Raw genomic sequence first — 12077 nt, 5'->3', positions numbered from 1 at the left:
ATTCCCTGTGAACAGATGCCTTGGAGCTGATGGTGCAGTTTGGAGCATAAGTTGGCCTCAGAAACCCATCAGCACTCAGCTATTACCTACCGGACCTCCATTATCGGCCATCTTATCAATCACTAACACATGCATTCAAAGAGATCTTGTCCAGCACATGCAGCTATCCCAGTCTCTCTCTCTCTCTCCTCTGTTACAGAGCAGGCTCTATTTTCTTTTCCTATCAGTGAATGCTGCTACAGCTAACAATTTAGAGCCACAGAAAAATCTGTGCCTTTCTTGGTCCTATCCATAAATCGGTAATCATTCCTGACAATGAGAAATTTTCAAACCATTGTATGCAACATAATATAATAAAATATGAATTAAAACCCATTTCTTTCTTGTCTGTGTCTTATTGTGCCAAATGAAAGTATTATTTCCAAATATACAAATTCTCACTGTATTTTTTTCTCTAAGATTTTATTGCATCTTTAAAGAGAATTTATCTGATTTAAACATAGCTTCCTGTGCCATTAACCCATCCAACAAAAAGGTCCTTAGGGCGACCTTGATGTTAAGGGCGGATATTGTTTATAAATATGAAAGATGGATAAATAATATGTAAACAGTTCGAATATTTTTGATTGCATAACAAAAATAATAAATTAACCGGGATATATGCACCAGCATACACACAATTGAATGAAGAACAAGTATTATGATCCAGACAGACCCTGTTCAAGAGCTTTTTTTTTTTTATATTTGCCTAGCAATTTTATAGAAGTGCAATAATAATTTACTCTGATTCCCTGCGGGATAAGAAATGTACGAACAAATTCACATTTAAGAAGTTTTTTTTCATAAAAAAATTTGTTCTTATACCCTGTTTGATAAAAGTGTAGCATAAAATACAAATAAATCTGCTCCAGGTAAAGATCATGAAGGGCGATATGTACTATGCAAACAAAAAAAAATATGCAAAGAATATTGCTGCCCAAAAAAATATATAGGACAAGGGAGTTACTGTCATTAAAGGTAAAAAAAAAGAAAGAAAAGAAATAAAAAATGTTGATTCCCCTATAAGTATTTGTGTCCATTACAAATGTGTCAGCTTGGGTGCTTCCTGAATTCTTCCCTGAGAACTGTGGTGAGAAGATAAATCTGTATATGTGGGGTGTGAATCACAAGGTCCATGGTGGTGAGTACTGTTCATTGGTCCAGGTCCACTGTAGTCCATATTGGAAGAGGAATGAGACAGATGAGTTAGACCAAACATGGAGGGCCCTGAATTAGTCATGGATTCCACATAATTGCCCCCTACATAAACGGGGCTTCCCTGTACATGAGGATTGCCATAGCCACCGCTGCCTTGGAGTGAATGTGGGTCATATTCTGGGGTAACAGCAGCAGTCCCCGTGTATCTTTTCTGGTGAGGTGGGCAGCTGTTATGGGGGCTGGGGTAGGGAGCAGGCACACCATAAGCGTTTGGATGGGGTTTGTTAAATGCTGGGGGGGACTGAGGCTCATAAGGGACACTGTTGACCATAGAATGCATAGAGTTTAGATATCCCCCAACGGTTGGTGGTACAGGGCTCCTGCACGGTGATGGGCCACCCGATGAAGTCATCATGGATTTCCCTTTTTGATCTTTTTTGTATTTCATACGTCGGTTCTGGAACCAGATCTTGATTTGCCTCTCTGTGAGGTTGAGCAGGTTTGCCATCTCCACCCTTCTGGGTCTGCACAGGTATCTGTTAAAATGAAACTCCTTTTCCAGTTCAACAAGCTGGGCGCTTGTGTAAGCGGTGCGGGCCCTTTTTGAAGAGGATTGCCCCGGAGGGCTTTTGTCTCCAGCACAGCTCTCACCTGCAAAGGACCACACAGTTAAAATACACATAAACAAAGATTTCAGCAGCTGTGACATATCTTACACAACCCCAGGCCTTGGATAGGGAGAATTAGAACGCTCCTGAGTAACACAGGTGTGCCTTCCTTCATAAATGTTGCAGTCATGTGCAGTAACCCATAGCAACCAGCTGTATGTCAGTATAGCTCCACTGCGGAACACTGGTAACAGAATGGTTGCTATGGGTCGCAGCACATCATTGCACAGTGTGGGTGATATAAGACAGACAAAAGTGGAGCTTTTGCCCATAGCAACCAGATTTCCTTTGCTTTATTTTTTTCATAAAGAAATCTTTTTTTTTAATGAAATAAGCTCTCAATTTCGCAGACCAAAACAAAATAAACTAAAAAAAATGTGATAGTGCAATGTATTGTTTATATTACCCCTAATTCCACACTACCTGTAAACATACACAACAAACAAACCAAGGGGGATTTACTAAGGCTGGAGGCTGGAGTAGACAGACTCTGGAGCAGCTGTGCAAGGCAACCAATCAGATTTTATTATTAATGCTTAACATAACAAGACCAAGCTAGAAGCTGATTGGTTACTCTGCTAGGTTAATTCCCACCACAATCTAAAAAAAAACAAACTGCAGCAACAATAGAAATAAATCCTCTACTACTAATAATAATAATACCATTATTATTACTACTAATAATAATACCATTACTGCTACCAATAATAATAATACCATTACTAATACTACTACTAATAATAATAATAATACCATTACTACTAATAATAATAATAATAATACAATTACTACTACTACTAATAATAATAATAATAATAATACCATTACTACTACTACTATTAATAATAAAAAATAATACCATTACTACTACTACTACTCATAATAATAATACCATTACTAAGAATACTACTACTACTAATATTATTATTATTATTACTAATATTAATAAATAATAACATTACTACTGCTAATAATAATAAGAACAACATTACTACTAGTGCTACTGCTGTTGTTACTACTACTACTACCACTACTAATAATAATAATCCTCATCACCAAAATAACAACAATATTATTATTAATAGTAGTAGTAATAATGTAAATATTAATAGTAGTAGTAGTAATAAAGTAAATAGTAGTAGTCATGTAATTATTATTTTTAGTAGTAGTAGTAGTATATTGTCTGCAGGAAATCAACCATGGTTGAATAGAGTGTAGAATGTGATAGTAGTAATATAGGCAATTAATTGTGTGTGGATGGGGGGGATGCACACCAATGAACCTCGTCATTATATAGGCACATCTAAGCTGCCTATTTGCAGAGCTAGCCGCCATGTTTCTATAGTAATGAAGGGCCACATGTTATTAGCTGCTTGTCAGAAAGATGGCTTCTCTCCCCTATCCCTTCCCACTATTATGTAGCAGGGCAAACCGACAAGCCAGATGGTAGTGATAACAGTTCTAGCCTGCCAAGTTGGTTTGACGTTGTGGTTTTACAGGCACAACATGATGCATAGTAAACACAGTGAATCACAGACACAGTGTAGCACAATACTCTTTAAGAAGCAATGTCTACCAAAACAGCAATCTACTTCTGTGTGATACTATAGCAGAATTCATATTATTGAGTTACATTCATCAACCAAACCTTTCTGTGCCAAAAGCTGGTTCGATATAGGGGCACAGCAAGTACACGGTTAGCCCTCCTTCTACACTCTCTCAGCCTGGACTCTTTAAACCATTATCGCATTATTTATGGATTCAATATAGTTCTCTCCTTATCATTCACAAGAAGGTAACAAATACTAAACGTTGTATTTATTCAATCACAATGCACTGTTCTTTGTAGAACCACGCATGCGCCTTAGAGTGATGAGAGAAAAGGGGGGGGGGAGGGAATGTGAGTGAGCAGAAAGGAGGGGGAGTGAGAGAGCAAGAGAGAGATTACACCACACACTGTTAGATTGGGGCTAGGTCTACTAAACAGCAATTTTATAATACTTACTGAGGGCCTCTGCAGTGTGAACTGAAAGACATGTCACCAAAGACTTGTCATATACAGTTTTCTAAAATCTAATCATGAAATGAACTGAACTGTCAGACCATCATCTTAGATGAGCTTTCAATATATCCCCGCATTGCTGTGCCACTATATCAGATGAAATCTAATTACCTCGAATAATTGCATAAAAATTAATTGTCATTACCACAGCTGGTATATGTCTGACAGGCTGTTGTCTGTATTTCAGCTCTGGCCACCTAATTCACAGAAAGCAATTAAATGAAGTAATGAAGGACTTTTACCTGAACTTTATTTCCCTGCAGACTCCCTGGTCTCCATTTAGATTAAGTCTATGACCTGCAACAGGGCATCCAGTTAACTTTACCTGGTGGACTTAGGTAGGTGTTTGCAATCAAGCCATTATATATAATATATATATATCAGAAAAAGGTGGACAGCACCTGCAATTAATATAGCCAATGCCAGCAACCAGGGTCTTGCCCTTCTAGACTCAATGGGGTCGATTTACTAAAGGCAACTATACTGTGCATTGCTAGTGCACTTGCTCTACATTTGAGGGGAAGCTCTGCTGATTTCTATCATCCAATCATGTGTAAGCAAAACTGCTGTTCTTTATTTTCCTTGCATGTGATTGGGTATTCTTTGCAAAGTGAAGCTGTACCTTATTTACTAAGCTCTGGCGCAAGTGCACTTGCAGTGCACAATCTGTTTGCCTTTAGTAAATCAAACCCAATATGTATAAATAAAAGTCCAAAATGGCATTTGACTTTTAGCTACCATGCACAGTTGCACCAGATTCTGAGTGCACCAGCTTTGGAAAATCTCTCTCTCTTAGAAATAAAAAAAACAAACAAACATATATATATATATATATATATATATATATAGATACTAAATGACAATCATCTTCAATATTAAAACATATAATGGAGCACATTAACAATAATGACAGCAGCACCTGCCAATGCATATCACGTGTTGTCTGTTTCTTCTGCAATATATGTAAAATACTTTCATGATCATTTACATCTTTAAAATTGTTATCAATGGATCTCCAAAAAGACTAGCATTGCAAAAACGTATGCTGCACCAAATTGACTTTTTCTTTGTAATTAAAAAAATAATATATTTAAACATGAGTCCACAAATCAGTTAAAGGGTATGTGCTCTATGAATTGAAGAAGAAAAGCCTTTATTGTGGGTTACCTATACTGTGTATATATATATATATATATATATATATATATATATATATATATACACATATATTGGAGGGTGGAGGGCAAAGTAATTAATTCAATTGTTAACTCTTAATGATGACCAAGGTATTTCCAAACTGTGCAAAGTCACTAAGAGGGGGAATACCCCATTTTTAAATGACCATCAGAGATGGGACAGCCTTCCAGAACTTAACCCAAGCAGTGCCTGGACAAGTGACAAGCTACAGCCAGTGTGTGTGTGTGCCTCTAAGTGTCCTGCACAAAAGGTGACTTTACCTGAACTGGAGCTCCCTGTTGCTTTCTGCTTTGTGTTCTGTCGAGATTCTTTCATCCAAGGGAAAATCTGCTTTGACATGGTAGGTGAAGTGAGGTTTGTGGCCTTGGTGGTGGAAGTTGTGGCTGCATTACTGGCATTTTGAGGTGGGGACACAGAGGGTGGTGTGGGCTGCTGCTGATCTGAGATGACCGGGGCTTGGTTTGATTGACTGTTCACAGCTCTCATACAACTTTCGTTGATGTCATTGGCCTTGTGATGTGGCACTGTACCGCCAGGTGACTGCAGCGAGCAGGCAGGTCGATGATAGTCACTTTCCACCAGTGATGAGGAAGGGGGATATTGCTGCTGACTTGCATTATAAGTGAAACCATTTGCTCCTTGGTAGGGGTATCCACCATAGATCGCAGAGCTGTCGTAGTAGGTCGCTTTTTGCATTTCGTTGTTTCCCAATATTTATTTCACAAACTGACAGGGTCTTGACACCCGTAAAGAATAACATTGGCACCCCTCTGTCACGTGGCGCTGCTCGTCCAATGGCCTCTCTGGTCAGACCTGTGTTGGAGAAGGAGCACAGTGAAGTGAAGAAATAGAAGAGATCCATCTTACTTACAATAGCTAAGTGACATGAAAGCCATAAAGGAAAAAGTGTTCAGCAATATTGAGAAGTGTGTATTAAGATGATAGGGCTTCTCACTAACGTCCAAGTAATTCGCATTTGCCCAGAAATTACAGTTAAATGCAATCTGAATAACTACATCACAGCCTAGGCTGTTCACACACATCTCACCCCCCACCCACCATCAACAAATAGAAACAAGTACTTACATGATACCACTGCCCCCTTGTCACTCACATGGGTACACAGGGAGGTAGGTAGTGGGTGCACAGCATATACATTTATGGGAAGAGTGGAAATACAAATATATGCACACCCACAGCCTGTAATATCTATAGCACCAACAGTGAGGCTGATTTACTAAAGGAGTTGAGAACAGTCACACAATACATTTTTTTGTGTGAATATTCAATTCAGTTAGCTAGCCATGTGAAAAACAAATTTTCTTACTTTTTTATTTGTAGATGATTGGAAGAGAATATTCACCAAATGTATTGTACAACCATTCTCAGCTCCTTTCATAAATAAGTTTCAACCTGTATCTTTCTATAGCAGACACACACTCACACATTTACAAAATCGGTATATTTATTATATAAATACAGAAAGCGTGAATGCTGATCTTGGAAATGCAAAATAAACACAATTTGCGTGTCTATATAATAGACATCCTGACATATGTTAGGGTGCATATATGTGTATATTTACATGTGGTACTTGAATATGCATACAAACAATAATACATACACACCTCGGACTTTTTTTTTTTGTTTTGTTTTCTTTTGTTTTTTTCAGTAGCTTTATACATTACCAAATTATTCCAACAGCTACAACACTGATTTCTATGTGATATTCACCCCTTATATATTTTGTTTTAAATAACTATATAAAGGTTTATGCACACAACCTATGTCCATAGCAGGCTCACAAAACACACAAAGTTGAAGCCTCAAACATACACATATGACCCAGCCTCATGGATCTGATAAACGTCATGTAAAAACGATAACCTCAGCTCCTTGGTGCTTATTGTAAATTACAGGTTATTGTACATTCAGGGCACACTATTGACTCAGTAAACAGTCGTTTATCAACTACTAGATACAGCTTCCCAAACACAGGCCTACAGAACACAATTCTAATGTCATCCAGATGAAGACAATGAAAGGTCTGCGTCTACCTTACTGGCTTCAATATTATAACATAGGGACATGGTCAATATAAGCATTTATAGAACACATACACATGTCAGATTATTGTATGTATTTGCCAGCACGCTCACCCTCCTGCCTTATGTAAGAACTTTTACCATACCACTACATTAGAGTCAATTGTAGCTGGTTGCTCATAAATAATAACACAAAGTAGCAGAGTGATACAACCATAAATAATAATACAAAGTAGCAGATACAAACATAAATAATAACACAAAGTAGCAGAGTGATACAAACATAAATAATAATACAAAGTAGCAGAGTGATACAAACATAAATAATAATACAAAGTAGCAGAGTGATACAACCATAAATAATAATACAAAGTAGCAGAGTGATACAACCAGGACTGTTTCAAGGCCAACTCTCTTTACTATGTGACCGCCTAGGCTCTTTAATATACCAAGCTCCACATATGGCGGATACATGAAGAAAAATACAATGCTAAATAGATTCATAAGTAACTTTAAAAAAAAGTCAGATGCCTTGTAATGTGATTTGTCGTCGTGAAATGTACACAATTCTACCTGTTAAAACATGATGGATTTGAAAAAACACCAGGAACCAGAAAGACCAGCAGCGTTCATCTCCATGACCACGGCATGAACTTTGTGTGCAGCCCCTAACGATAATAGGCTCTGTCTTTGCAACTGCTCTGTAATTTGATGTATGGGGGTCATTTGGCTAGCGAGAGAGTAGATGATGGAAACACAAGCCATAAAATACTTCTAGGATCCTAGCTATCTTTTGTTAAATCTTCATGTTTACCTATCTCCAAATAACTATTCAAACTTTAGTCACAAGACAAAAGCAAAAGCCTACAAAACGCCTCCAAAGCAAACTGCAAGAACATATAGAAATATAAAAAGCTACATTTCAGAAGCTGCTCTCATCTTAGTACAAAACAAAGACATTAAACAATTAATACTATATCTGTTTGTGTGGGTGTGTTTATATCTATACTTCTATATCAGTTTTATATATATATGTGTGGATATGTTTGTCTTTATATCTATTTTTGTATATTATATTTGATATATATTGTGTGAATGTGTTTGTCTCTATATCTATACTTCTATATTTGTTTCTATATATATTTGTGTGGATGTGTTTGTGTTTATATATATACTTCTATATTTGTTTCTATATATACATATTTCTGTGGGTGTAGTTTGTGTTTATACTTCTATATTTGTTTCTATATATATTTGTGTGGATGTTTTTGTGTTTATATCTATACTTCTGTATTTGTTTCTATATATTTCTGTGAATGTGTTTGTGTTTATATTTATTCTTCTATATTTGTTTCCATATATATTTGTGTGGATTTTTTTGTGTTTATATCTATATTTGTTTGTGTGGATGTGTTTATAACTATACTTTCATATTTGTTTTAAAATGCCCAATAATAGGCTTAATAAAAAAAAATAGGTAGCTAAACATTACAAACCCCTAACAGGCCTAAACTTATCATGGTACATCTTAAACTTTCCAACTTTTTTTTTAAGATGGGGGGGGGTTGCACTTTCCCCTTAACTTCAATGTTATATTTATAAATAATATATGTATAGCTAGAGAATTTTATTGAAAGAGTTTAACCTTTTTAATTGAAATTTGCATTACAAACCCCTAAAAATCCACCATTCCTCCCAGAGTGAGTATTCCCCCAAAAATATAATAACTGGAGTAAGAAAAACGATGAACTGGAAAGCCATATGTCAGTGGGCCTATATTAACCCCTTCTTTTCTGAGAAGACCCTGGAAGAATCATTATTCACCCGGCATGCCCCCTAGGCTTGCAATATGACAATATTTAATGGTTTAGAGATTCAACCAATGAATTAAAGTTACATTAGCAGTTCAGTTCCTCATATTGGAAGTATGAAATGGAGTAGGCAATACAATATAGACTAAAAAAAAAAATTAAAAAGTATTTTATTGAAAGCAAATATCATAAACATACAAAGTCACAGCATGCTTTGCTATTGTAAGTACAACCATGTTCTTACAAAGTAGTTATTTACTGTGTCCTAGAGAAAAGAAGGAAAAAATATTTGGAGGTGAAGATAAAAAAAATGAGTAATCTCCTAGATTCAATGGGCAGATAGCAGAGAAACTGTGTGGAGACGAGAAAACAGCCTGTATTAGCAAACTATACGTATCAGTCATTTCTTGAAAGGAAGCTGGAGCCTGTGAACTCTTCTTGAACCGAGATTTAAGACTATGGTCATAAATCACTGGGACATAAACTCCAACCATTCAGAAGTGATAGAGGATTTCTGGCCGTCTTACCTTGGATTCTGACGACTGACGCGGAACACAACAGACTGTCCTCCAGTTCGGCTTCAGAACCAGCAGATCTGGGTCCCCCCACCCTGACTTAATTCCTAGGCATAATGAAGGGGGCAAGGACAGCACCACTGCAGCTCTATCACCTAGCAGGCAAAGCAGGCACGACCACGACCTCAGGATGAGAACAGCGCTCAGGAAATCTCAACAAGAAATGGTCTGCCAAAAAAACTGGACAACCCCTAAGGTTACATATGGGCGACCCCGGTCACCAAGATAAGAGCTATCAACTCTCAGGGCTTTCCAAGTGTAGTTCCACAGACACAAAAATGGTATGTTTCTCCTTACAAATATTGCCTGCTGAATGATGCTAGATTCCAAGGAGAATATTCATCTGGGAACTGGGATGTGTTGGGGGGGAGAGGGGGAAAAAAAAGAGAAAGACATTTAGGGAGATGGGGTAGACATGGAAAGAAAAATAAAATAACATGAAAAAATTGTGGGAGGAGGATCTAGGACCCTGTGAAAGTAGGCGTCACTTGGGTTCTGGAAAATTATGCTAATGAACACATCCTGCGACTTAAAGGTCTGATTTAAATGGCTTTTTGCTGCTTTTTTTTTTCAATTCTCTCGTTTTAGCCTGTTTCTAAGTGTCTTTAAACGAATGTTAGTTATTTATCGCCAAACATATGCTGCCAGTCAGAAAAAAAGGAGTTTCTAATGGTGTTCTGAATTATTAATCTATTGATGTATGTGCACTTGATTTCAATGCTGTGTGCTGACCTGTCTGCCTTCTACCAAATCTGAATGAAATCTTTTCATTTCTATTAATAAAGGGGTTTGTGGTAAACGAAGAAGGACTGCTATGATTTTCTTTATCTGCCCAAAGCCAAATAAAAGGCAATCGAATCCCTTTTACGGGCCTTATTCCTTCCTATTGTAACGTTATTATTTTTCATTGAGGATTAGGACTTAATAGGCGCAACCTAGAAAATCTTTAGCCCAAACCAGGTGTTAAAATATAATATGAATGTAGCAGAGGAGCGAGGTTACTGGGAGAAGGCAGCAAATAAAGTGAAATACATAATGGACTATAGGCCGGTGGCCTCTTCTGCATACCAATGGTTTTTTTGTCATTTATGGCTAGGAAAGATTTATTGCACCCTGCACCATGGCTGTAAACGGAGCATTAAAACCTAGAAAACACTTGCTCCTTTCGGCATATTGCAATGGCACCACTTGAAAGGAGGGAGTCAGGCAGCGTAGGAGGAGAAGGCAGCCAGAAATCCACTACTAGGCATTTTCATTGAAGCCAATACTCAGTGTTGTATTTGATGAAAGCCCACTTTGGTCAATCATTCACCCCCCTACTTCTTACATTTGCTGATCCGAGTTTCTTTTATTTCAGTACTGCTGGGGATAAGACCAGCGCCTTCCAAGCTTATGGCTGGACACTCTATACCTTGCAATGCCTTCCAGACTGGAGAGAAAGAGGGAGCACATATCACCTACTTAAACATAAAACAGGAGGGGAAATGGACGAGAATAAATGCCATGATGATCATGATTTGAAAGGTTTATGCTTCTGACAGGGAGATGTTTATCTTATCCACAGCACCTTTCTCAGGTATTGTTTGTATGCATGTGTGTTGTAAATCCGTTTATGGAGCTCTTATCTGGGTCAGGTATTAATGTTGTATAAAGTGATGCTTGATTATCCTCTGGCTTCCAGGTCCTAGAGAGATTGATTGGATTCTACTGATTCTCGCCTACATTTACTCCTTACCGCTGTATATTGTTTTATCATTGAAAACATGTTTGTAAAATGCTATGTGTGCAATAAAAATCTGACTATTCAAAGCTCTTGGCTTGATTGGATATTTATGTAATTGCAATATGACTGTAGCTGAGCACAAAATATGACTGGCGAAGCAGCACCTTGGATAGCCGTAAAGGTAGATCTACAAAAGCATAGCTACTGCTCACTAATAAAACCAGCCACCGTTTATACCTGTGTAGTAAATATGGCTATAAAAATCAGGATTTGAAATATATATTTCTTAAAAAAATACATTCAATAAAGAATTTTTCTATTGTAAATCAGTTATTCAAAACATCATATTCCTTTGATTTATCTACTGAACGTAACTGGTATCCTTCAGCAAAAATTATTCTCAACTAGGGGAATCAATGCGCTATGATCAAATGACAATTGTGTTCCAATCCATTTCTCCATTTCTTCAAAATAAAAAGAAATATGCAAACATCTACTATTGTGTTTAAGATAATAATAGACACATGCATATTGACATGTATTATTTTGCATATTATACACACACACAAAACATATATTTTTGTTAATATGGTACACACACACAAAACATATATTTTTGTATTTATGTTCATATGGTGCGCTCACACACAATATATATATTATGTGTATATATATATATATATGTGTGTATATATATATATATATATGTTACACACACATATATTTCTGGAGGCATACAAACACATACAAGAAATATGAAGCTAGCCACCTTCTGGGAAGCATGATTGTAAACCATTTT

General features: G+C 36.9%; 1 protein-coding gene and 1 long non-coding RNA gene across 8 annotated transcripts in view; one reads left to right on the top strand and one right to left on the bottom strand.

Moving 5' to 3' along the window:
* Positions 1 to 714: 714 nt before the first annotated feature.
* The window catches only part of HOXA3 (homeobox A3), a 61198-nt gene continuing 49835 nt past the window's right edge, over positions 715 to 12077 (bottom strand). For 6 of the 7 annotated variants that reach the window (XM_089669901.1, XM_089669900.1, XM_089669904.1 and 3 more), the window contains 2 exons: positions 5385 to 5937; positions 715 to 1848 (listed from right to left, as the gene is read on the bottom strand). In XM_089669901.1, coding sequence (XP_089526027.1) covers positions 1079 to 1848; positions 5385 to 5820 — 1206 coding nt within the window. In that variant the 5' untranslated portion in view covers positions 5821 to 5937 and the 3' untranslated portion in view covers positions 715 to 1078. Of the gene's footprint in view, positions 1849 to 5384; positions 5938 to 9507; positions 9952 to 12077 lie in introns of those variants that run through there. The other variant, XM_089669902.1, reaches the window with a different exon arrangement.
* LOC149468616 (uncharacterized) lies at positions 9375 to 11364 on the top strand. Its single transcript, XR_016311679.1, has 2 exons — positions 9375 to 9836; positions 10913 to 11364. It is a non-coding gene; the product is annotated as an uncharacterized LOC149468616 (long non-coding RNA).

The sequence above is a fragment of the Staurois parvus genome, unplaced genomic scaffold, assembly GCF_062004578.1.
Source record: "Staurois parvus isolate SC_StPar_1 unplaced genomic scaffold, SC_StPar_1.0 ptg000082l, whole genome shotgun sequence".
NCBI lineage: Eukaryota > Metazoa > Chordata > Amphibia > Anura > Ranidae > Staurois > Staurois parvus.
Note: the sequence above shows the minus strand (reverse complement) of the source record. Positions and strands in the feature narration are given on the sequence as shown.